This window comes from Anas platyrhynchos, chromosome 28, assembly GCF_047663525.1.
Source record: "Anas platyrhynchos isolate ZD024472 breed Pekin duck chromosome 28, IASCAAS_PekinDuck_T2T, whole genome shotgun sequence".
NCBI classification, from domain to species: Eukaryota; Metazoa; Chordata; class Aves; order Anseriformes; family Anatidae; genus Anas; species Anas platyrhynchos.
In genome coordinates, this window is record NC_092614.1 from 1,611,901 (window position 1) to 1,638,952 (window position 27,052).

Below are 27,052 nucleotides of genomic sequence, written 5' to 3' on the forward strand. Positions count from 1 at the left end.
TACAAAATAGTAATTATTTATATTTTCAAAAAAAAAAAAAGTTACCAGCTATTTTGAAACTTCTTCCCTGTAAGAAGAGTGACTAATAGAAAGGAACAGGACTGGCTCCTATACAGTCAGCAAGTCAGGTACAAACAGTTGTTAAGAATCATTTAGCAACTCAGGACAGGGACTTTTGACGCAGCGTTCATGAACAATAAAATTTCTCCTTTTTTTTTTTTCTTAAAAAAGGGGGAGGAGGGAAATAAAGCAGGGAAAAATGCCAAAAACATTTTCCACAATATCTAAAAACAGTAACTGTTGTTCTTATCAGACGGCACGCTCCAGATCAAGGATTTTTCTAGTCCTTTCAAAACCAATACAGACTTGCCAAAGGCTGCCTTCAGTCTATTCACACCCTCCAGAACACACAGCCTCTCACTGTCCCCTTTCACTTCAACCTGTCATTTTATAAAAGGTGTTTTTTTTCTTTTTTTTTTTTCTTTTTTTCTTTTTTTTTTTTTTTTTGCAATTAACATACAAGTGCTACTAACAGAGAAACTGATCTTCTTGTTGCTGGATGGCAATAAGGAGTTACACAAACGTCCAGTTTTTAGCTCAGCTGGAAGGACTTAAATTCTCTTTTTTGATATAAATACTACTGGAGCTCCCATCAGGTACTTCCTTTCCAGAACCTCACTGGAAATTCTTTTTAACCCCCCAATGCTCTCTCCAAAACTAAAATGTCCTCTTGCTCCAGGCATCTGACGGTTTGTTCTGTGCTGCCAGACGCAGAGATGTTGTTTTCCCCCAGTACCACTGCTGGGTTTTTCTGACATGGGTCGGTGCCTAAACCGAACCCTGTACTTAATTGACTCAGCCAAGTCGAAGGGAACACACAGACGATGCAGCGACAGGGATTCGTTAGGTTGAACAGCCCCAGAGCCCCAGGCCCACCCTCCCCCCTCTCCCCAAGTTACTTGGTGCTGTTTTAAAAAGTCTGGGTGTCACGAAGCAGTCTCTTCCCCCCAACAACAGAGTATAAGCTCCACAGATTTCGCTGTCTACCTGGTGGTCAAGGTTAGAGCAGCAACAGCTGATGCTGCTTCCAGAAAAACACGGGGTGTTGTGATAGACAGGACTTTAGGATTGCTTCAGTCGCTTACGTGGAGGTCCCAGAAAGGGACACTGTGCAGAGGCCAAAGAGCGATACGCCTCAGCCACCAAATGGGGATGTGATACTACCATAGACTTCCAGCCTGATGTCTCCATGACGTCAGAAGCATGACTAGAAATAAAAGAAAATAAATCTGAAGTTATTGTCTGGGGATAACAAGGATTAACAGGTACTTCCCACATGCTTAAGGAAGCTGACATTTTCAGCATACTATTTTAGGATCACTCTAGATGCATGCTTAGCAAAGATCACAAGCTTTGGCTCTGATGGTGCAACTGTATGCTGGACAGTCCTTCACCCTAAGGGTGAAAAACCTCAAACATCCACAATCCCAAGTGGATGACAGCAGTAGCACAGTGCTCATCTACCCCGACCCCCCAAGCATAGGAGCATTTTCAATCAATATAAAAAATAGTGAGAAAAACTGCGTTAACTAACAGATAGGACTAAAAAATGTTTCTGGACAAAGTAGTTGGTCATCATTTTGTATCTACGGAAAGGTCTGTTGTACTAGTTGCAAATAGTCCTTCAGTATCTGGGAGTACACGCTAGAAGTTCTCATGATCTTAGAAAGAAATTCAGAACAGCTCTGCTGTACACTGAACACAGTCCCAGCAGGACAAGGGTAACCAGCCCTCAGGGCAATGCCACTTCTGGGATGCCAGATAAAGGAAGGACCACAATGGAAGAATGGAAAAAAAAACAAGCACAACACAGAGGAGAATCTCCTCTGCATGTGACTGCTCACGAGATGCTGCATCCTAGAACAAGAGTAAACTCACTAATTAATGAAGTCCACTGCTTGAGTTTTCAGTTGATCAGCACTATGTAGGTCAGCCAGAATGAGGATCTCCGCTGCGTTTTCCACGGACAGGTTACTGCACAGTGCATCCTCACACATCACCTTCAGACGCTCCAGAGCATACTGCAAAATACAAACCAAAGTACAGTTACAACGAAGAAAGCCTGAGTTAGCCTGAAGTGAAGTCTTACTTGTGCTCCTTTACTCTTCAGTAACAAAACTACTATACTGTGCTGAACAGACCTCTTCACTTTGCTACATGGATCTGAACTGTACTGAAAGAAGTGGTGACCAGCGAAAAAGGAGAATCATTGAGTGCCCACCCTGAGGAAAGCAATGGAGAGGAAGCATACCCACCATAACTCTCATCCCAGGCTTCTTGTCTTACTGGTGCTGTGTTCATGCTTTGAAATGAGAATTTCAGCTCACCTTTACCACTACCTCGGTGACTTCAAGGTACTGAATGCTAAAGCCAAATCCTTATTCTTACTTTATTACCGCATGATAGTATTACCCAGGTTGAGTGGGGAGACCTATATAACAGTGAATGCTCCATAGGTGTTCCAGGGATGTTTAGGCAGCTTTCACTCAATTTCTTTGCCATTAATAACCTGTAATTTACAATTAGCCTTGCTCAAGTACACGCTACTAGTTTAATACTGAAATGCTAAATAAATGCCCCATTTCTTGCAGCTATCCAGCTGGAAAGAAAACATCACAGCTTGTCTGTAAAGCCCTAGCAAAAGCCCTACTCTAACTTCACATTCTCAAGCTATTTCCACCATTCTATCGTGCATTTACCTCAACATTTTTTAGATCCACAGGGTTTGGCTGTGTCAATGGTTTGAGAAATTCAAAGGACATGCTTAGCAGAGTGCCTTCTAATAAAATTTCACACTCTACTTTCTGCAGCACTTCAGTCGGTATTGAAACATGCAGAGTCAGCCAAGATTTTCAAAAGCAACACAGCAGTCTTGGGCAGGCTTCAGAAAGGTCAATGCTCAGAAAACTCTAAGTCACTTGTTATCAAGAAACAAAACCCATACGCCAAACCTCAGTCTTTTAGAATATCACAGCTGCACACTAAGACTGAGATACTTCTGAAAATCTTGGTATGCGTGAAGTGGTTGTAGGGTTTTGTTGCTCTTTGGATGAAACACACTGAGTATTTCTGAATATTCTAGATCCCGTAATTACAATTCACAGGGATTAGGAGAGTAGCTAATTTGATGCAGTTCTTACATAAGTAGTAACATTACCTCTACATAAGTTGTTCTAAAGATTGAACACTGTAAGTCTCCCTCACGTTATGACTTAAACCGAGTGACATTTCTAGAAAAATAATCTTTAAGATCATTATTTTATTTTTTATCTGAGAGAGAACTGCATTTGAGGGTATCCTTCATGCTGTTTATAAGGCTTTTTTAGACAACTTCAAGATGGCATGGTATACAAACACCAGTTCTTCACTGTGTGTAGCCACGTTCAGAAAAGATACGGGATGTATAAGGGCTGCTCTGTCAACCTCAACAGAGAGCTGGTAACCAGCTCATCTGCAGGACAGCTGGAGTGCTCACCATATGATAAGCACTATTGCTATAAATTGATTTTATATTCTGATCGAGTTTTGCGTTGCGTTATGATTACATTTAGATGAATAATTTTAAATTATAGAAACATTTTTTCACTTAAGACTCAGAGACAGTAATTACTTCAATTGAGGCATGGCACTCATAACCAGGACAGTTTTCTCCCATCAGAACATCTGAGAAGGCAAATCAAATTTACTTGCTTAATCTGTATCAATAACTAAAACAGTTTCAAATGAGGGGCAAACCATTAGTTTATGTTATTGTCTGTCAGTAACTTAAAATGCAGCAAACGAAGCTTAAAATTATTCCCTTTGTAAATTGAATATTCTCCTCCATGCATGTACAATTTTTATTTCGATTTTCACTACGAATAGCTCAGCTTCTAATTACATAGTTGGGCAAAAGTAGCCATTCTGGTCTCTCAGGTACCAAGATTTCCCCTTCCCCCCTTTCTTAATTACACTTGAAAAAAGAAAAAAGAAAAAAAAGCCCTACCTAATAGCATTCTTACCCAAGAGGCTGAAATAGTATCTCCTGGGCTCAGAAGACGTGTTTTGTTTTGGTTTTGGTCTAATTACATATTTTCCCCAAGAGATGGGAGGAACTCAGAAGAAGCTGTTTCGGTCTCTTGAGTAAATAATAGATGTTTTATGTGCTTTCTTGAAAGATTTTTTATTTCTGCTTTTAAAAGACACACAATGAGTTTAAAAGGAAAAAAACCTGCATTAAAAGCCAAGAAATTCGAAGTTAAAGCCTACTCTGTCCTTAATGTACTGCTTCTTGCTTACACTTGTCTCAGTTAAAGATGCTATGTGTGCTCTCAATCAATACTCTTTAAATATTGAATAAAATATGTGGCAATGATTATAATCAGGCCAAGAATCTGCTTGCATTTATTTCCCATTTTAATTCTAGTTGCAGTGGACTACTAATGGCGTATGGAGCATTTCACCTCTAAATCAGCATTTTTGCTTAAGCCCAGGTCTGCAGTGACAGGGGACTTGATGGCTGTGTGGTGGTTTGCGTGGAACAAGGTTACATGCATCCACATCTACAAATCCACCACCCTATCTGGCACCCACAAGAGAATCCAAGGACTGAAGAAGCATGGAGACTGAACTACGCTCTCACCCCTAGAGGTGGTCCCTCCAGGTCAGAGTTGAGGCACATTGGCAGGGCAGTGTGGAGAATCTTGCACTGCTGCTACCCGTGCTGAACCTGTTCGATGGATAAATTCGGGACTTAGTCTCCAGTGCTGTCAAACTGGCATCTTTCACCAGCACTAAATTCACTTTTAAGAGAAAAAAAAGAAAAAGGAAATAAAATTTTGGTTATATATTACGAATTTTCACTGGTTAAGACGGCTCACTGGCCAGCAGAGCACGCTCTTCTGTCCTTGGTGCTGCAAAAGGAAGGAGGCAGAGGCTGGCTGGCTGGCAAGGCCACAGCGCTGTGCCTGCTACACGGGGACTACCAGCAGCCTTCCAGTCAGAGCATCCCCGGCACCTCCCTGGCAAGGACCCTGCAAAACCACCGCAGGGTTAGGCAACAGGGCTTCCTCCAGTGCACCCCTTCTCTCCTCAAGCAGCAGGGACTGCCACTGCAAAAAGAAAATAAATAACAGGACCTTCCCACTCTTGGCTATCCATCAGTTTAGAGCATTTCTTGAAGCTGCTGATACCAGCCAGACCAGAAGGAGAAGCAGGCCCTGTTTGCCAAGACAGAACACTACTTTTCAGATTTAGTAGTAACCATACTAAAAAAAAAATATATATTATATATATTATATATATATATATATAGCCGGGTCCATCTTGATTTTTTCTTCTTACCCCAAGCTCTTATGGTAGATTAAGTTGAATAGAAACGTCCTCTGAAATTTTAAAAGTCTTACAAATGAGCAGTAGACAGACATTCCTGATCATTACATGTTAAGACGCGCAGCTCTAAGTATATGTATCTATACTAGATCCAAGTTTACCTACAAGCCACAGCCATTCGATAAAACAATTCAAAGAAACTGCCCAACCACTATCATCACACAAAAAGCTTACTGCAGGAATATCCAAGGGGCTCTGTGTAAAGCAAGGCACACGTCATTGCTGGTTCTCTAAATAGCCATAAATCCCAACTGTACCTTGTCAGCAGCTGCCAGCAAGTCATCAGCCATTTTGTCAAGATTTGGTGCCTTCCCCGTGTAAATAAAGCACATCATTTCCTTAAAAACTTCAGGCTCCACATCATTGATTTCAACCCGATTCTGTAGCAGAGAAATGAAGCTTATTAAGATCCTGATAAGATGCTAAAGGCTTCCTTCTACCCGAGCTCTTTAAGTATTCACAGATTTGCTACAAACTATTCAGAATGTGTATTACTTGGACAGAAAACAAGAAAGGAAAAAATAAGCGGATGGAAAAAGAAAGATTCTGAGTAGTACTGCACAGCCTCTACTTCTCCCTGTCCCACCCCAAACACTTTCCCCTAGAGTTAGAAAGGTAACAATTGCCTCCTTGATCCCTTTCTTCCACCCTTCAGGACAGCTGAAGCAGAGATCTGCATCTAATGCGAGAAAAACAGTTAAAAGGGGATAGTAGTCACAAACACCACCTAAGAAATTAACTGACCAGTGATATTAAGAGTTGACCAGAGAGTTATGTGCCTAGCTGGAAGAGTTCTCCGTCTTGCAGGATCTTACCTTTTTACTCTCTTCCATCTCATGCTCAAACATGGCGCTGAAAACCGGTGAACGTGCTACAGCAGAGGGAAAAATAAAACATGGTTAGAGATGCTCCCTTACTCTTCAGGATGAGCTAAGTGTAGCCTGCCAACATTAACCCCATCACGATACTTAATTAAGGAAAAAAAAATAATGTATCTCCCATAGCAGACAGGGCAAGTTGAGTAGAACTGGTGAAGCACACAGGTTGTGATGTAATGTGGCCAATGCAGCTTGAAAGTGGGAGAATGAGTTTGCAGGAATTTCTTGAGTCCTTTCAAACAAGGCTGAAGAGCACAGAGGCAGTAAGGTATGTTTCTTGACTTTACAACAAAGTATTCCTCTGGTAACTGTTTCTTACAAATGTTTTAGGAATACATTATAATAGACTACAGCCACAAAGGAATCCTCCTACCATCCTCTCTTTGCGGGGGAGGCAGGCAATTAAAAATGGAGTAGATATTTCTTCCTTCCCTGTAACGGTTCACAAAAAGCCTTTTACTACAGCTCTGCAGATAAAAAAGCTGCAGAAGCCTCCTTTAAAAAAGTAACTCAAAAAAAAAAAAAATAAAAACCACCAAAACAACCATAGAACAACTGTATCAGAGTATTTCACTTGTCATTGTGCTGTCGTCTCCCATCCCACTAAGGCTCACCCAGCTCAATACTTACCTGCTAGGATGGCTTTGTGAGCCTGGAACTCCTGGCCTGCAACACACAGGCAGCAGTCCGTGAAGCGCGAGTTCTCCCAGAGCCCTCCCAGCTCATCTGCCAAGCGGCACTCTGGAACCTTCACCATGTTCATAGTATTTTGGCCAGAGATATTTACAGAGTCTTGTACCACACTAACCTGGGTGGAATGAAAAAAAAAACAAACCAAAAAGTCATAAATCCACACTGGAAAACCAATCTCCCTACATGAATTTTTTAAGTTGTGTGCATAAATTAATGACACTTCCATGCGAATTAACAAGTTTTATTATATGGCTTTCCAAGAAGCAGAACTTTAAATGTTCTGCTTTTATAGACATCATTCCTGACCTACTTTTTTCCTTCTATCAACACTCTGAAACCCTCCCAAATCAATAATGCAATACAGACAGAAGAACAAATGAAAATGAAGTATACAGAGCACTTCTACAAGTGAGCACTTCAGCCACACATGCATACAAAAGCAGTGTCAGGGCAGCGCAGGACATTCTGAGCACCTCGAATGGTTTGCTGCTTTTGGTTCAGCACCAGAGTTGCATTTGCAGAGAGTTTGATGTTTCCATCACGTTAAAAAGAAAAAAAATGTATCAAAGAGTACAAGTGGGTTAAAAAAGGAACTTCATGCCAAATAATTAAAAATTTTTGGAGAAGGTAGATAAGATTCCTGACCACCTACTCCAAACCAGACATGGTTAGGCAGAGACCATATGCAATCATCCTGGCTGATGAATAACCTACACAAAGGGAACAGTTAAGAGTGTCTTCAGTACCAAAGCATTATTGTTAAACACAGTAAATCGTATGCCTTCTGTAGCAGACTCCAATTAGAAGAGATCAGAGTGACTAATGCTACCCTGCTATAACAAAGAATAAAAGGAACAAGATGATTGACAAGGAAGCATATGGGAAACTATTTGCTGGATTTGCTGTCAAATCCAGGTTAAATTTCAGTTCTATTAATAAGCAATGGCCAAAGGAGAACAATGGACAGCAAAGGAAGCTTCCCAGTAAAGTAAAAGTTGTAAATTATGAAGTGAGAGAGATGACAGAAGCACCTTGTTAAGGCAAATCTGCTGACAGCACATACCCCAACTCTTGACAAACCCCCAGTGGGTTTCTGATGGCAGGCACTCTTGGGTATTCCAGTTCAGTTCATCTTGTATAAACTATACAACACTCAGAAATGAACAAATACCAGATGTTGCTTGCCAAAAAAGCACTAATAATGATTTGCCACAGCAAATGTGAAGAAGGTAACACGCTTCATCATTAATTTGACTGCTACATCTTTTTGCCCTGTGACTTCCAGACCAGTAACATGGACTCAGACTCATTAAGAAGAAATTCTAAGACGCAGGTCCCCTGCTGGAGTCCAACACTACAAGTATTTTTGACTGGTCTGTGATCAATCTGTGTCTCCAGTTAAATCAACAAGTCAATCCTCTTCATACATGAAAGAAATTCAGTTACTCGCATTAAAAAATATATAAAACATGTTTTTTCACCTAAGGAGTTCAGACTGGTAGACTCACAGTGGTAACCAGCCTCAGATGTCAAAATAGTTAAAGTTTTGCTTAAGCTATTTTCAACATCTTAGCAAGGGAACTAAACACTACCTAGCTCAGAAGGGAACTACTGCCGTAACTTTGGGAACACTGTTCTTTTTGGAGATTTGCCATAATGCATTTACCTATGATGTTGGAATATAATTTAAACAGCAAAAAATAATCCAGTTGGGATAGGAACAATCAACCCCATCTGCAAAACAGAGGCTGAAGAATCCCCAAACTGACAAGTAAACGAGGTCAGACTTGAAATGCTTGACAAGAATCATCATTCTCTGCCTTAATAGCATTTTCAGGGAGATATTATCCAAGTTCAGCGCTGGCCATGAGCAGAGAGCAAAAGGCTTTTTTCTTTTAAGTTTAATAAAGCAATGAGAAGGCACAGCAGAGACACTCAGCAACCTTTTGGTCTACAGAAAACCCCAACGTATCTCCACGTAACAAGTGTCTCAACATCAAGTATTGCTAACTCCTTAGGGGGTTTCTACATACAAAACATGCTTGTTGAAAGTACAGATGTGAGCAGTATCACTTGGCACCTGTGACCAGCAGGGAAGTGTTAGGAGAGCATATGGCACACCTGTTTACATGCTAGGAGACTTATAAGCTCAGGGAAGGAAAGAAAAAAAAAAAGGCAAGCTGTTGAAAGTTCTCTCCAAACTGTTTCCATACAGTGTAACTTTCTTCCCTTAGTAGAACTATAAACTTCAGGTTTCTTATATAATAGACTGTGGAACAAACTGAAAGAGAAAACAGAAGCTAGCAAGGGCAGGTGAAGCCAGCAGCAAGTTTTCATCCAGCAGAAAGAAAAACACTGAACAGATGCTTTTGAAGGGAGCATTTCAGTAAAAAGTGGACTGATCGCCTTGGTACTGGTTGCCAAGCCTACTGGTGGATCTCAGCTTTCTCTACATCACAGATCGCAAATTCCCTTCTCTGACATCATTTTTTTGAGTTTTACTCCACAATTCCTAAGTTCTCTGGCTCATTTATTATGAAGGAAAGAGTAATTGCCAGACATATGGAGGTGTCACCCAAGCCATCGCTCTCTTCTTCCCCCACATTGCTAGAAGTGTTGAAGGAAGGGCTCCCTCCATGACAGCAGTGGTTTAAGCAATGACTGAGCACAAATCATTCAGGAGATGTTAGCTAATTTATGTACGTGAATGTTTATGATGGCCAGACCAAGCGACAAAACCCAAAATCCAACATCACAACCAAACAGCTGTCAAACTTGGACTGAAGCATCCCTTTTAATCCTGGAAGAAAATGCAGCAAAAGAAAAGACAACTCCCATAAAAACACAGTGTGGAAGACCTGAAGAGAGGACAACTTTTTCTACCTGTATTCTAGCAAAAATTGCAGCTACAAAGAGTTATTTTGCAGTTAACAAAATGATAGAAATAGACAATAGAGGCTCTGGAGACACTAAATTAGAGTTTATATTTGCCCATTAAGTTTCCTAGACTTACACATCTAGCTTTAGAAATTACTGTCTGCATCTTCATCTGAAATTATTATTAGTGAAGTAAAAATTTTGTAAGCAGTTGCAGAAAAACAACACAACAAACAAAACCTATGGTTACTGAAGAATTCGTTTATCTTACCTTTTTGTTTCTGTTAGATGTACAGAAACACTCAAAAGACAGAAGTAGCCTTTTTTACTCAGTAGGGAAGTAACAGGCATGACAGTTTTCACTACAGAGCTAGCACTGGTTCTCATCCCAAGTGAATTTCAAATTAAGGAGTACAAACAGATGGTTGGTAATATTAAATCAGAAGTGAAATGATAATCAAACATGCTTAATTCCTACCACCATCACAGGTAAGAGACAAATATAAAGTAGCAAAAAACAAATGGAAGTGAAATCGAATGAATCACACGCAGAAAAAGCCACCGCACACAGAGGCACGCACGCAAAATCTAAGTGCTACATAAACAGCCACTATTTCTCCTGACACCTCTGACTCCTTAAAAGCAATGATGAGAAATAAGGTCACATCTACCTGAAGCTAATGGAACTGCTATTCTTTCAGCTGCACAGGAAGACTTACCTCACAGAAGAGAGTGAGTTTGTCATCTGGAAGAAGTCCATTGGCTTCATCCAGAAGAAAGTCTCTTCTAATAAATTTTTTGAATCCCCAGTCCTTGCCTTGTACAAATCGATACGCTCGCTGGCTCTCTGAAAGAAAGACACGGTGCTTCAAACAACAGCTGAATGACTTGCTTGATCAAACAGCAAAAGACAAACAACTGACCCCTACAGATAAAAAGCGTTTTTACACACCCATTGCTTTTGTTTCTTCTCCTTTAGCATTCAGGATGGAGAATTTGAACTTTGCTCGAACTTCACTTTTTGGACAGCTCACCAGCAACAGATAGAGGGATAGATAATCTTTACTTTCTTCATCCAAGCCTTTCGGGTTCACGCGTAAACACCTGTAGAAGCAGGCATCTGAATGAGATGTCAGGAACAGTTTTTGGAAGGTCATTCAGAGCTTTCAAAGAAAGGGCAGTAGCATTTTCACACTAAAAAGTACAGCAAACAAGTTCTGCTTAACAACCGCTGAACCACAAGGAAAAAAACAGATAGCTAAAGAGACTGGAACTGTGCATTACAGTCAGCCTCATGCTACATCTTCAAAATAGGTAATGACCCATAAGCAGTAATATGGGCAAACCAGTTCAAAAACCATGGTGCAGAAGGGGTATCCAAGGGGGTGTAGTTTTGAATATTGAAAAGCACCATGCATGATAACCTTCACAGAAGGGAAGCGAAAGAAGCAGCAGAATAGAGGCAATGAATTCAAAGAATTGAAAAATATTAGAGAAACGAGAGGTAAAGTTCCACAGGAAACAGCTCAAAGGCAAAACACGGATTTCTGGAAGGCTGAAAGCTTCTCAAAAGCTTAATACTAGGGCAAAAAAGAGAAAACTACTCCTGGGTGAAGGAAAAGTAGCGTAAGTGCAAGAAAAAGGTAACTCATAAGCACTTCCATGACCTGAAACTTGACACATCGTGTAACAAGCAGCAAAAATCATGCTGAATGACTAATAGCTCAAACACACAGGGACAAAAATCACGAAGACCAAGGCATGAGAATGAGATCTGACTAGCAAAGGTTATAAAGGTAAGTAATTTAATAACAAGAAGCAGTCCAACGAAAGCACAGGTCTGCCACCCGAAGGAAGGGAACACAAATTATATCGCACATACACATCCCTAAATTAAATAATTTAGTGGCTAACTTGCTGCAATCGAGACTAAGGAGGTTTAAAGAAAAAATGCCATAACACTTCCTCAGGGAAGATGAGAAAGGTTGTAAAGGACCAGAAAATGGTAAAAAAAAAATAAAAAAAAGTCATCTTTAAAAAGCAGAAACTAAAAATGCAGGGACAGGGATGATGGAAATAACTACGGAAGTCTCTGAATATATAAAAAGCTGCCATGAAGAGAAAGGTAATACAGTAGCAATAGTCTAAAATTGCAGGAAAGAAAATTTAGAGTGCAGGCAAAAATTATCTTTTTAACAACCTGGAGTATTAGGGGTTGAAGCTGGAAGGCAGAAGTGGAGCTTGAATACCCTGGCTGTAAACTCTCGCTGGCTTCTAAGAGCTTACTAAGATAAAACATCAGTTATTTATGACAGAAAAAAAAATTAAGACAGATTAATAATGTTCCATGTCATGCCTCTGTTTCAAGGCAGGATATGGTCTCCCTTCCAGCTCTACCTTCCACTACTACTTCTGCTGTTTTCCATTAGCAGAGAACATTTCTAATGGCCACATCCTCACATTTGTTCTGGGTCCAAACATTATGCTAAAGCAACAGTACTTTCTCCCTGTGTGAACGTTGTGCATCCAAGGAAGCAAGCATTTCTATGCAGCACAGAGAAGGACAGCAAAATATCCTTGTTACAGAGCCCCAAGCTCCTTCACACAGTCGTACAAGCAGGGCGAACCTCTCTTCTGTGCTTCTTACTTACCATTTGAGTTTATCATTGGCTCCAGATGAAAAGGTTGAGCTTTTGATGACCTCACCCATTTCCTCTCGGCAGAAGCTGAAGTTGTTTATGGTCCACATGTAGGAAAACTTCACCACTTTAATCTTAAAACAGAGGATAATAGGCAGTTTAGGGCCATTTGCATTCATGCAAATCATCTTAAAAGACAAAAATTGAAATTCTGCAAGTTTTACTGAGTCACTTGTGTCACGAATAAATCGCAGGCACAGGACAACAGAGTTTGGACACGGCTGGCAGAGGTGGCCTCAGTGAATGCTGTTAGCAAGTCTGATGCCCTCTGAAAATCTGGAACTTAAATTTGTTTTGAATCCATTTCTTGCCACGGGTTCTAATGGGGTGGTTACCTTGGAGCATCCCCACACAGTGCGGGCTTACCTGAGTGTAGCACCAGCTCTCTGCTACAGGTCCACTCGACATTTCTGCCGGAGGAGGAGGACTCGGCACCCTTGACATCGCCAGTTTGAAGATTAAACAGAATTTCACAACTCAGTGGAAGAAAGTTATACTAGATCTTCACCCTGGAAGTCCCCATAAAGAGACGAAGAAAAACAAACAAAACCAAAGCTAAGGACAAGAGAGAAAACTTCAGGAGCGCCGTTAAAACCCGTGGCACACAAGTTAAGGCAATCGTGCTTTCTATGCTTTCTCCCTCCCCACAACACCTTCAAAATATGTTGTTCCATTTCAGCGGTTTGAAGTGTTACCATATGTTTTCTGAGGAGGGAATATACCACCTCCACTTATTCTTTCAATATGCCAGCTCTTTATGGGAAGAAACCCGGCATATAAATTCCTTCAAGGAGTTCATGACTTAAGCAGCAGACTCCCCGCTTGATTTGGGATTTACGGCTTCACCCTCAGACCCCCGCTTGAACTCGCTACTGCTCCCCACTTTCATTTGGAGAGTCTCACATCATCAGACACCAGACCTCTCTCAAGCAAGGCTCCCACCAGTCTCCACTTCAGTTTACAGCTGTTTACTTGGGTTTTGAGTCATATTCACCTTCAGAAAGCAGCTGGCAATCCTGGCACACAGGTATTATCTAGTCATAAAACGAGCGTGTTGTTTTTTTTTTTCCCCCTAAAGTTTAATTGCCTTTAAAAAAGCACAAATGAGTCCATGTAATCACTGAAAAAGAGATATTGGCTTTTAGCAGCTGAGAAATACTTAACCCTGCAGAGATGCCTACTTAAGCAATGGAAATTCATCTCCTGGAACGAAGCTCAGGGCCAAACAACCAACTCCTGAAGACCCACGCTGCCGTAAAACCGAGTGCCCACCCGACTGCACGCTTCACAACCTTCCTGCATTTGCAGTATGTGCTGCGCGTGTGCAATGAGGAACGGGGTTAAACAACTCAGCACTTTAAAAAAGAAAGGGACATCAATATTCACTTTAGGTACTTGCTGCGGGTTTTATTACATTAAACTTAAAATTACCACCATTCCTCCAATGAAACTCAATTAAATCGCTCTGTGTCACTCAAATTAAGCCAAAATTAGCAGACACTAGTTCTGAATACTTAGCTAAACTGCCCTTCCACGCGCAACAATCAGTCTTGTCTCCAAGGGCATAATTTCTTCACTGTCCCCAGCCACGTGTATTTGGGGGATGGATAAAAGCTGTCATTCCAGCACAAGTAGCAAAAAAAAAAAACAACAAACCCTACCTCATCCTGATCATGGCTGGGGAAACAATGCCTTTTTGCTGGTTTTAGTCTATTGGCAGGAGACACCCAAGCTTTTTCTTTCTCTTTAGGGCTCACAGAAGCACTGCTCAAGTCCAGCCGGGCTGTTTTATTGTTCTGTTCACTGCTATTTTTAATCTACATCATACATTTAATCTCCTGACTGTTACGTAGCACAGGTTTCCCAAAACACCCAGGCACAAAACGTGATCAAAACTCGATCTCCAGAGAACAAGCAGCCAGGGAGAGGACGAAGCTTCCTAAGCTCGCTGACAGCAACTTTGCACACAGAGCAACAAGATGCTAAGCCTAAGAAAAGTGACAAGTAGGAAGGTTTGATGAGAAGAAAGCACAACAAATACAGAGAACTCCAGAGTAAGACATGATACGGATTTTTTTGTAAAAACATAGTTCCAGGGATGCATCTCCTAATATACCTGGTCAAAAGAGTGCTCAGAATTAAATCCCAGAGCTAAAATCCAATTTGGTTCTCCTCTTCCCAGGGATTTTGGGCACAGCTCCTCGCTGCGAGACGCCCCGAAGAACAGTTGGTGAGCCAACGGCAACGCCTGTTCAGCATCCCCCCGGTGACACCGTGAGGTCACAATGCTGCTCTCCTGGGCTGGCTTCGGAGTAAAGTGACAAGGCCTAGGAGAGGAACCACTCTTCAACTTTGTGATTTACCCTCCGCTGTGCTCTCACACAAGACATTTATCAACAACAGGCAGTTTTCTGCAGGAAGACTTCAGTTTACCAGAAAGCTGAAGGTAAAATTTTACCCGGCTTTCTGGTAAAATGACATGAAAGGAGATTGCAGAGTTCAAAGATTCCAGTGGCTCCTTCCCCAACACTTTCTGTGTTGCAGCTGGAGTTTCTCTGTAAGACGCATCTAAACATCGCCTCCACCTTCCTTATGGAAGGAAGTTTGAGAAAGCTCCCGTGCTCTGAAGGCTAGACAAGCGCATGAGCTAGAGATCCACAGGCCTATTTAATTTCCTTTGAGTAACTGTCACTTTCCTATCTTATATCCTTTCCTCCCAGATGGCTTGGATAGGCAGATGGTAATAAAAGTTGTGACAGCATGCTAATAGAATTGCTGCATGCCAGCACGTCATTCGTTACCCTTTTAAAAGGGCCCAAAGGGGACACAGGTTCTAGATTTTAGAGATTTTCTACTATTTGGAAAATACTTTCAGAGTTTAGTACATCAAAGCTTTCTGCAGATGCTTTGTGAGGCGATTAAATACAGTTAAGAAAAAAGATGCTGAACTGTATCATAGTCCTTGCTCAATATGGCAACCAACTGTCCATACCTGTATTAAATGAGAGCATGAACACTTCTAATGCTACAGAAAATAGTAATAAAAATGTAATATTCGTTAGTTTTGGTTTTTTTTGGTAAATGTTTGTTAAAAAAAAATAAAATACAATGGAGGTTTTGCCACTTGCCTTGCTTCCCAAACACACAGAAATCCACTGAAACACATCCTTACAACTGCCACGTGCTGCTCCACCCTCAAGCACCGAGGGGCTCTCCTGGTATGGACCAATATTAAACACATTTTAAGTACCACGGCTGATTGAGCGTGCCCCATAGATTAAGTTTCTGAAATCAGCAGGGTCCCCCCGGTGTTTATTTGCTCACGAGCACTTAATATTTTACCAGTTCACACATCTTTAGGAACAGTGCTGGCATCTCTGAACTAGGAGTGAATTCCGAAGCGCTGCAGGCGGATTTTGAAGACATTTTATAAATAGTATAGATATCAAAATTTGTTATGGCCAGAAAAGGCAGGGACAAGCGTGAAGGTACAAGCATAGATACCAAGGCACAGGAAATGAAAAGACAAAATGTTATCTTATGGATCCCTAAAAGCCCATGTACAAGATCCAAGTCTCTGACCTTCTTGGATATAAGCAACAAAGAGCACTTGTCTCTGGACATATGTAAGATTACAGTTAAAAAATAAGAATAATTCTCACCTCACTCACAACCACTTCCAGATGAAGAAAATTTCTCTAGGAATCGGAGCCAGATCAGCCTTTTTTGAAGCACAGGAAACGTTCCCTTGCTACCCTGTCCTAACAATTACCTCCTGGCATAGCAGCCGTACCAAGACATCTCAGCTCAAAACTCCACCCACTTTGGGAATCAACCCTCTGAAGTGTTCTGTGAGCAGCAAAGACTTGGTCTGAGAGAGGTGGGGAGCATCAGCTCAAGCAATTGTTCTAGAACAGGCCTCAGAATGACTCAATTGTGATAAACAGAGCATTGATTTCTATTTCCTCTCATGATAAATGAACTACCTTTTAAGAAACCAGTTGCTTACAATAGAAAATTTCAAGTATATTCATCTTCTGCGAGCATTATTCACTGAAAATGAGTTTACTGACATTGTGAAATGAACGTGCTTCAACTACGTGTTTCAAAAGCTGGGGTGGTTACTTCTTGGACAAGCGATGGTATCGAAGAGTGTCCAAGCACAGAGCAAAGACTACCCAAGAACAGCACAATACGCAGAGAAAAGGAGAGGGACAAAGATAACAGGAGCAATAAAACAAGGGGGATGAGAGATGGAAGCACAGGAAAAGGCCATTATCTTTGCGCATTCTTCACAGCCTTGAAAGTGACAATGGGAGGCCTGAGTCTGCTGCCATAAAGAAGAAAAAAAAAAGGCAAGTTAAGTGAACAAGCAAATGGGTATGCAATCCTACCTAACCGTGATGAGTAAGTTTTCAGATTTTAATGTATATGCTAAAGAGGACATCATGCCACGCTTTTCCTGCCTGGAATACCAGAGAAGGAAGCGATGATGGGCTCAGCAAAGCTTTCACCCAGCCTGTGCTAACGGCTGCCAGGCGATACTGATTGCAACCATTACCTCGCCTGTGGCAGGAAATCTCGCCTCGTTCCAAATGCAGGCTGAAGGCAGGCCCAGCGAGCTCCAGAGGTTACACAAAATCACCTAATTATTAACGTGCTGCTGTAGAAGAAACTGCACTGAGGTAGCAAACGACCTGCAGTAATAAAAATAGATTAGATTAGAAATGAACGCTTTCCAAAGATGAAAGTGACCCGTATCAAGAATCTGCATTTGAAAGGAAGCTGGTTTACAAAAGCGAGAGGCTTATCCTTCCGGAACAAAGTAAGGTGAGTAATTCTTCAAGAACAAGAAGCCAATCGCTGCCTGGAAAAAAGAAGTAAGCTGGAAAGGACAAATGTGAGGAGGAGACGTAGAGGTTTAACCATAACTGAGCTTGAGGGAAGAATAACTCCTGCCCAAATGGTGGTTGGTGCATACCACTGGAAAGCCAGCAGGACGTGTACCGTGTCCTCTATTTTCTGTGCTCTCCAGATTAAAAGATGTTATCGACCCTGGTAAGTGCCATCAAGACTCAAAGCGACACCCAGAGTTTCGATGGGCACCTTGTGTTATTTAAAACACAGCCCTCACATCTCATTCATCTCACTCCCTTTTATTCCACCTGAAGCTGCCAGGCCCGTAAGAGAAGGCCAAAGTCCCCAGGTCACAACAGGGCCCTCTGGAGGCTACATAAAAGGAAGATTTTAACCGAGGAATTGATGCAGACACACACACCTTAATTCACTTTATTCCAGATAATTCATCGTAAGTCAGAACACCCAGAATTAGCCTCCTCCCAGCTTTTTTGGGGGGTGGTGGGCTGGTGGGTATGACATAATGAAAATGTAAAGAGCTATCTAGAAAACGATATTTTCAACACAATTAATAAAATGCTCACAATGCACTGAATATTGGCAGGTCAACCCAGTCCCTAAATTCAGTTCCTAAAATTCCACTTCAAGAAAGATTCCAACGATAAGGGATCTTTTCCATTCTTAGAGCGTTTTTTTCCCCCCCTTAAACCAATTCTCCTGTTACAAAACAAGGGAGGGAAGGAAAAAATGCTGTCATCTACAGAAATGACAATGTCTACGAAAATCTTATGGGATAGGGAAGGAAAGAGGAAACGAAACGGGAACACTGCCAGTGAAATGTCGACATTGTAAGGAGAATAACAATTTTTACACACATTTCATAAGAAAGGAAAGAAAACCCAGTGTTATTTAGCTGAAGACCATCTACCACCCCTTCTCCTCCTTCCAAATGCCTCCAGATAAATCACAAAGAGCTAAAAGTAAAGGAAAGACAGAGGAAGCTGGCGGTACAAAGCAGCCAAAGGTTCTCCAAATAACCTTCTCCTTTTATAAACAAATCCTCCGCTGAAAATTTCTGATCTTCAGGCATTAAAGCAAGTTGTATTTTAGATGTTCTTCTAAGACTGCTTCACGCTGCCGTTTGACCAGATGCAGAAATCTTTATCCCCTCAAGCGCCACCTAACCCTAACCGTAAGTCACCCAACGTATCTTACAATCACATCCATGCTAACAAATAGAAAAAGTAAACACATTCTTAAAAGCAAAATCAAACTTTTGGGAGGGATTTTAGAGCACTATTGTGTTTAAGTCATCACTCCTGTTTTCAGTAGATGTCCGCCCCATCTTTCATTCTTTTTATTTCCATTTTTAATCCTTTTGAGGTACGTCCCAAGATATGTGCAGCTTAAATCTTAAATCACAACAATTTTCCTCTGATGTTAACCTTTCTCACACATTTTTTTTTTTAGTTTAGATCATGCCTACATTAAAAAGGAATAAATCTTACTACTTCCTGAAATTCTGCTTTTCACCTCTTCTCTTTTCCCTCCTGCTGATCCATTCTACCTCATTTCTCTCCTCTTGCAAGGAAAAACATTATTTGAACTTAGGACTTGGAGGAACAACTGGCCTGAGCACACTTTTCTTCAATAAGAAATGCGATTGTTTTCAAAAGGACTTGTTATGGCCCATGAACTCTTATTTTAGATTCTCCCTCATGGGCAAATTGTACAAAGTATTTTACAGCTTTGGCTTCTACTTGTAAATTGTTACCTGTCACTTGTCAAGTAACTCAGTTGCCAATTTAACAGTTGGTTTTTGTTTGTATGGTTGGTTGGTTTCTTAAGAGTACAACATTTGCACTTCCACATCATCCAAATTCATCTTCCACATTAAAAGATAAAGCAGCTCAGGAAAACTACTCTTTCCCAGCACACTCCCTAAGATCCCTGGGAAGCCTCTCATTCTGAAAACAGGCTGGCAGCAGCATGGTTTTTCTCCCCTCTGTAGGTTGTTCTTCTCTTGTACGAGTGACACGCTGTTAGAAATACCTCACACCTCTAAAATCCCAGCAGAATCCTGAGGAGTTGAAAATAACTGAAAGAAAAATGCCTAAGTGGTACAACGCCTAATCAGAGAACAAGCAAAAGCAGAAAATTAAGCGGGACCGAATTTGTCAATCGACTGCTGAGACTGGGGACGCCAAACACTGCTGCAGCACTCAAATGGGATTGCAGATCTGATCCCCTGCAAACCACCAAGACCATAATCCCCTCTGGAGCCTTTTATTTATATCAACTTTTCAGCGCCACAAACATCTGGTAGCTCCCACAGCACACTCTCCACTTGCCATCTTGCATTAATATTTTTAAGAGCTTATCAAACCCAACTTGAACTGAAATACTGTTTCTGCCGTTATTATTCTGGAAATTAAGCTTTCAAGTAATAAATAGAGAGATTACAAGGCATGGCAAAAACTAGATGTCAGCCTACTGGATGCTTTCACCTACTTGTAACAACAGCAGGACTCCGGGATGGTTATCAGAATTACTTCAACCTGCTAAATGTAGAGATTATTTGATTGCCAAATAAAAGCACCCTTAGAAATCAGCATGTAAACCCAGCTTGTTAGAGACACGTGAGAAGAAGGCAGCAGTGTACTTCGCTCCAACAGGAGCTTCTACAAAACATACTACTAACAGGTAATAAATGCAATTTCAAGTTCTCCTGTTTGCCTGTTCTATCAGGGAATGCTCCTCCGACTCTTCTGTTTGTATAGGCAGGAAGAGTCCTTCCTTTTCTTTCTTTACTTTGTTTAAATTTTTCTGTAACCTCATCAGGCATTATCGTGAGAAGGAAGGAGGAGAGGAAGGAGATGGGTATGAAATCCCAACCAACTTCCAGTCCCAACCCAGCTTTACTTTCCTCAAGAATCAGCAGCTGTGTTTTCTATCAAACGCATCGCACCTACTTCAATAAGGCACCGTGGTTTTGCTGGCGCAATTTTAATAATCTAACTCGCATTAACATCAAAACAATCCCATCTTCCCGTAAATCACGCTCCGAAAATAACACAATCATGGCACTCGCCTACACCCCTATTTGAATATCCTTACGAGTTCAGACCAAGATTATCTAATTAGTAAGACAAAGAGCAAAGACAAATTCTGGTAGCTCAGAGAATTCTGCATTTAGTTTGTTTTCAGTAAAGAGGAAAAAAGGCCAGAGGCATTCCTGGATTTCTGTTTATATTAGCGACACTGCGAACAGGGCAGCAAGGTGCATTCCTGTCACTGCTGCTGGCTTTAATGCTGTAACTCGTGTGATAAGTGAAAACTCCCCAGGGAAGTATCTTGGGCGCAAGGAGCTGATTTGCTGACTTTTTATTTTAGGCATCCATTCTAGGCTGCTGTTGGCATAGGCTATTTACTGAATCTTTAAAAAACAAAACGGGAATATAAAAGTACACAAAAACAAATTCCCAGAAGATACATAAATTTATTTCCCCTTTTACGCTCCATCAACTGTTTAAAATCCAGCCTCAAAGAAGAAACCACAGTGACTGTTGCTTTTGATTTCCTCCTGTTTCCCTTTCCATCCTGGTAACAAACACGGTAAGAAGTCTTCCTACTATTTTTGCTATCAACAGTAAAGCTCAATAAGCTAGTAAGCAACATTACCTAAAGAGAAATATCAGTTCTCTTCTAGCCAAGAACCAAATCTAAAACAGAGAAGTTAAAAATCATCACCACTAAGAAGCCGCAGGACTTTTCTCTCTTTTCAGGTTTGGCAAGGTTGGCACCCACCTCAAACAAAGAAGTCGCAGGAGGTTTCCAGGATACATCTGAATATAACCCACTGTAAGGCGTGTGCTTGTGCTCCCTGATTGAAATTATGTTATATAAAGTTTAAACTGTGGTCATTTCACTGCACTCCTACCTGCTGAGCAGCAGAAGGCTGGGAGGCAGAATTCAGCACGACGGCAATTTTCCCCACTCTGGACTCAACCACCTATACAAACAATATTTTCCTCTCGAGGAAGATGCATCCACAAAATCACAGGCTAACAGGAAGCCTGAAGAAAACCGTCTGCACCTCAAACGCAGCAGCGAAAGATTATTCCCTGAGTTTCATTTACCGGCCACAAGTGCTTCTAAGAAATTCATCAAACTGATACGTGTGGTTTTTAAGCACAAACGTTGAGGTCGGACACTTCCACAAAAAAGCAACTGAGGAAATGAAGGCACCGGCACAGCTGAGCATTTACATGATTTTGAAATTACAAAGAGAGATTTATAAGGTCGGGATATCCCACCTGCAGTAGCCTGCCTTCTCTGCCTCTGAGGAAGGCATTGTGTGATGCTTTCACCGTATGATAATAGATTCTCCAGGGTTTAAAAATAAATAAATGTGGCAACGTTCTCCAACAGACAAAATAGTTAATCTGTAAGCACGATCCTAGCCAAGTTAACTGAAAACTTTTTACATCAATGCAGTCAGCGTCTGTTCTAGCCTCTTTATGCAGCAACACTTGGGAGGCAGCCAGGCAGCTTCTCTGCATTGCTATACAGCAGCTCCAGACGACTTAGTGTATCTGTCTCCACCTGCTCTCCTGTCTCATGGCTGTAAGCATGTGTCTAAAACCATGGCTGTCATCTGAGCCCTTCTTTCAGACACAGAAGCAAATCCCCTGCTTTAGATCAAAAATAAAAATTAAAAAGGATTGCTTCTTAAGAGAAGAAGACAGAAGCACAGCCTGGCTAGCTTTAAAGCCTAAGCTGAAGAAATGAAACTTAATCTTGTGAAGTCCCCCACTAAAATAAACCGCTGCTGTGAGGGAGAAATTGCTATACACAATTATGATCTGATTTATGGTTTGTTGAACAAACGTCTGCAGCAATGAGCAAACAACGAGCACAGAACAGTAAACAGAACCAGACTTAAAAACACACATTCTCAAGCTGAATTAATTCTGCACCTGATCAAGTGCTGTAAGCAAACTTCAGCTTCTTGGTTGGCTCTAAGATCAGTAACTTTTTCTAGACCATTTCCTCTTCCCAGGCAGCTCTGCTGAACTCTCAGTTCTTGACACATCTCTGACAGAGATATTCACGCCTTAGACACTCAATAAACAGCTATCTCCCAAACCTAAGTATGGGGATTAGCCCTCATGGAAAGGAGGAAAAAAACCTCAACAGCTCTACATCGCTGTTTGAGTCCAATAAATCATATTAAGAACTTATACAGATACCATTCCTGCATATTCAAAGTTAAAAGAGTGAAATTCATAAAGTTCTGCCTGACATCTGAAGACAGGTTCCATCAGTCTTTTCTGATTGATGCTGCATAGATGTCACCCGGACATCTGATATCAAAAAGCATCCCAGCTTTACTAACGGGAAAGGTGACACAATAACTGCAAAGAAAGAGCAGCAATGCACAGGAACTTCAACTATCAGCCAGCAATGTAAGTGTGCCAGCATCCAACTACACACCCTAAATAAATTCACACGTCCTGCAACACGAAATGTTTCTCAACATTTAATCGCCGTAAGCGTACAGAGTTCTAAACCTTCCAAACAATATCAAAGTACTTCTGTGATTCTGTACTATTACAAGTGGTTAAAAACTAGCGTGTTTCAAACTTCAAATATGTAAGACACTTAAGGATGTAAACAAGGCCATTCTCCTTTGCTAGGAAATGATTCTTATCAGATGTTGGTTCGATTTTTTAGAGGCATCGAAATTACTTTACACGATCTGCTGCCTAAGCCTTCCATCAGGCACACGTTAAAATTCACAGCACACATGCCACAGTTCCAGCAAAAGCCACTTTAAGTCCACCCCCACACCATGTAACCTATTGAATAAAACCTCTGAAAGAGGCCCCGAAAAGCTGAACCTGCTATCCTGACACAAAAATGTTAACATTACGTTCTGTAGCGGTGTACCTGAAGTTAGCACCACCCTACTGCCTTGTGCCACTACATCAACGGCCAAAAAGTATCTTCCAGTTACGAATCTACAACGTCTAATCCTTCCCATGGTCCTGACTTTAGAAACTCCACCGATGTCTCAAGATCCACGGAGCTGTAAGACCAGCTACGCCTCACGGAACACAACGCTGCCACTCCTGCCTGTAGCCAAAGAATTTACTCACAGGATAAAAATGAACTCCCAAGTCTTTCCCGGGCATTTGCTATACAGTCAGTGGTTCTGCATCTTTTTTGTCCTAAAGATGTAGAGGAAAAACAAAATATAAAAATAAACAAATGACATCTGACATGTGCTACGTATTTTCTTAAAAACTCAGCTACGCAGAGCAGCAAAGAGGAAGAGAATTCCAGAATCGCTCAGCTCCTTCCTTCCAAAACACAGAGTTCAGTGAAGGGACATTTGACAACAGGAAACCAAGAAAGTAAGTTCTAATCTCTGAATATAGTTTCTTAAAAACAACAGCTTCTTTGCCTCCTCAGGGGAAGTATTTTAAACAACATATGAATATTTTAATCTTGTGTTGGTTTCCTGTACTGTCATGCGCTCCTAGAACTTGGGACACATGCTTTATTTAAGAGGTCTCTCAAGTACACAGTGCAGAAGAGAACATGGTAGCAGCCTATCATCTGAGAATCAAGAAGTAACACCTTAAAAATTCTGTCTATAAAGATTTTTTTTTTTAAACACATTTTTGTTTTATTTCCTCTGCGTGCTGAGTAGGAAACGCCAGCAGTCAGAGATCGGAGCCGTACAGCAAGATCTTACATAATACTCCAATTGTGCAGAAAACTGAGCCAAAACTGGGAGGAGAGCTTGGATTTTACAAAATTACAGCAGATATCTCCAAATGTGAAACTACGAACGTAGCTGATAAAACAGCGACAGCTCGTGATCATACAAGAAATAAATATCTTTGCCTGCTTTATGCTGGATTTTGCAGAAATAACATCCAGGCAGAAAAGAAGCAGGCAGCTTCAAGTTTACGGGTCCACGGCGTCAGCCTAGGCAGCGGAATAGCGAGTCACACGGGTAAAACACTGACCAGAAGGCTGTGCCAAGAATAACGCTGGTAAGTCCCTCTTATTGTAAAGTGGATTGGTATCTAGAAGAAATCACACAGGGCAACAAACTCACTTCACAGTAAATACCTAGCACTAGGTCTGGCCAGAGCTCAGAAATAAACCCAAAGGAAACAAACTGGGAGAGGATTGGTGAAGTGAATTATTTTTAACACTTATCAGGTCTAATAAACCTAACGTGAGGGACAGCGCTAGTACCTTCTTCGTGTTAAAGCATCAATGAACGGGAATATCAATTACAAATAAAATTCCCTTTCTGAACCACTGCACTATGACCTGTGAACGTGGGCTCCTTGAGACCACGTGGCAAACCAGAACTATTGCCATTTTAACACTGCTCATGATCTGCACCTGCATGCAAAGCCAGAAGGTTTTGGGGAGGAAGCACAGTTACTTTTACAACAGTGGCAAAGATAATCGATTTTTTTTTAATCAGGATATCAGGCTTGATGGCAGTTTCTATGATCCGATAGCAGGACAGTTTTGTGTTACTGTCCTCTACTGATAAAGTGACAGGATGACAGCTCACGATGCACTTCTGCTATCACGTTGGCCTGATCTTGATACACATCCACGACAGAAGTGCCATTAAGAAAAAAAATGGCTTTGTAATTCAGGTCACAACGAAACGAGTGACGTAATGAAACCGTATCGTTTTGGGCCTCTGTTTAGAGAAAGTCACTGAGGAAGAAGGAAGACAGTTGTACGTTTTACTTAACTAATTTCGTTTTTTGTCATAACCATAGAGTTCTGTTTCCCAAAGCATAAACAACAGTGAAATTCTTCCGACTTTTACAGGGCTACACACCAAGCCGCTCCAGGCACAGCCATTCGGAACTGCGAAGGGGCCCAAAACACCACAAAAAAGGGTTCTTTTCCATATGTCACGATGATGCTCAAAATTACAAAAACGTAAACACGTCTAATACTGGTGAGTTAAAGAAAAAAAACGACAAGTAACACCGTATTCCACATTTCCCCCTCCAAATCACTTCTCAACAACCAATTCCATGCGCAGCTTCGCACACACCAGGGGCATTACCAGGATAAAACATTAATCCACCCATCTCAGCAGCACAGCGCCCGGTGCGAACACCGGCCCACCGTTTCCGAGTCACGTTCACCGCACACGGGAGGGGATGAGGGGGGCTTCCCACCCCTTCCCACCCTGCCTGGTGCCGCACCGCTTCCTTCACCCACCCCCAGGGGCCGGGGGGCACACGGGGCCCGACCCCAACCGCCGGGGGGGGGGCTCCCTCCCGGTTCAGCAGCCTGCCTCGAGCACTCCGAGGCCAAACCCAGCCCTGGCAGCCCCAGCCCGGCCCTGCTGCCACTCTGCCCCCCTCACACGGCCCCTACCCCCCTCAGCACCCCCCTCACTTTGTCCCCCTCAGGCCCTGCCGCCCCCTACCCCCCCCTCAGGCCCTCCCTCACCCCCCCAGGCCCTCCCTGCCCCCCCAGCCCTTACCTCCCGGCCCTCAAGCACCTTTGAGGCCCCACGAAGGCCGGCTCCGCCGCGGGGGAAGGCCGAGCGGCCGGGGCCCAGGGCAGGTGCGGCTGCTGGGGATGGCGCCCCCCGGACCGTGCCCCCCCCCCCTCCCCTCCTTAGGAGAAGCCCAGCGGCCGCGGCTCACTATTTGGCAGCATGTCTTCCTCCGCCGCTCCCCCCCCCGCCCGCACGCCACGGCTCACTATTCCGCAGGTCCCCGCAGCACCCTACTGCGCAGGCGCCGCGCACCACAACGCCCGTTCCCGGCGCCCCCCAGCCCCGGCCGCGCATGCGCACCGCTCGCCTCACGCCGCCTCCCCCGGCTCCTCGCTCGTCGCCGCCACCGCGCACGCGCGCGGCACCCGGCACGAGACCTCCCCGCCCCCGGCTTCCTGCTGCGCACGCGCCCTCCGCCAGCACGCCTGGCGACGCGCGTGCGCGCTCCGCCGCCACGCCCTCGCCTCTCCGCTGCGCATGCGCGCGCGGCGCTGCCTCCCCCCTCCCCTCTCCGCCTGACGGGTGGCTCACTTTCTGGCAGCGCTCCGGAGGATGCGCAGTGGCCCTCAGAGTCCCTTAGGGTGTACGGAGCTCACTATTTGGCAAGGCGCCGCTCCTGTCGCAGTGCCATTTGAACAGCCGGCGGAGGAGCGGAGCGGGGGGGGGGGCCTGGGTCGTGCCGGTCTCTCAGGCGGCAGGGCCGGGAGGGAGCCGCCTCACACACACCTCCACAGCGGGTGACGGCGGTCGTGAGGGGACGGCGCCGCCTTCCCCCCGGTCCCTGCGGCCTCGCTTCCAGTCCTCGCCCCGCTTCCTGCCGCTCCTGGCCCCGCACGGTCCCTCCCACCTCACCTGCGAAGGGTCCCGCTGGCCCCGGGCGGCCTCCTCGCACCGCCCAACCCTCACGCGGCCGCGCGCTCCCCCACCACAGCGCCCCGCAGCCGCCGAGCGGCGGCCGCACCGCGCATGCGCCACGCGAGGTGTTTGTGAGGGGGCGGGGGGGGGAGCGGGGTGCGAGGAGGGGGGCGGGGAAAAAGGCGGGAAGGGCGTCGAGC

General features: G+C 43.2%; 1 protein-coding gene across 8 annotated transcripts; it reads right to left on the minus strand.

Moving 5' to 3' along the window:
* Positions 1 to 26,988, minus strand: SPOP (speckle type BTB/POZ protein). 8 transcript variants are annotated; one of them, XM_027445530.3, is made up of 10 exons: positions 26,850 to 26,988; positions 12,944 to 13,086; positions 12,530 to 12,651; positions 10,831 to 10,982; positions 10,598 to 10,725; positions 6,939 to 7,116; positions 6,246 to 6,301; positions 5,688 to 5,810; positions 1,939 to 2,081; positions 1 to 1,267 (listed from the first exon to the last, which is right to left on the minus strand). In XM_027445530.3, exons 2-10 carry the CDS (start codon positions 13,019 to 13,021, stop codon positions 1,123 to 1,125), a joined length of 1,125 nt encoding a protein of 374 aa, XP_027301331.1. In that variant the 5' UTR covers positions 13,022 to 13,086; positions 26,850 to 26,988; the 3' UTR covers positions 1 to 1,122. The 8 variants fall into 8 exon arrangements, with proteins under 8 accessions (XP_027301331.1, XP_027301329.1, XP_027301330.1 ...); XM_027445528.3 differs by lacking the exon at positions 26,850 to 26,988 and adding an exon at positions 26,529 to 26,840; XM_027445529.3 differs by lacking the exon at positions 26,850 to 26,988 and adding an exon at positions 26,724 to 26,743.
* Positions 26,989 to 27,052: the final 64 nt, after the last annotated feature.

Coding starts and splice junctions, on each gene's coding strand:
- SPOP (XM_027445530.3), bottom strand. CDS start 13,021: ATGTCAAGGGTGCCGAGTCCTCCTCCTCCGGCAGAAATGTCGAGTGGA. Junction 12,652..12,943: donor AGAGCTGGTGCTACACTCAG/GTAAGCCCGCAC, acceptor CTCTGTTTTAAG/ATTAAAGTGGTGAAGTTTTC. Junction 1,268..1,938: donor GCAGTGGACTTCATTAATTA/GTGAGTTTACTC, acceptor TTTTATTTCTAG/TCATGCTTCTGACGTCATGG.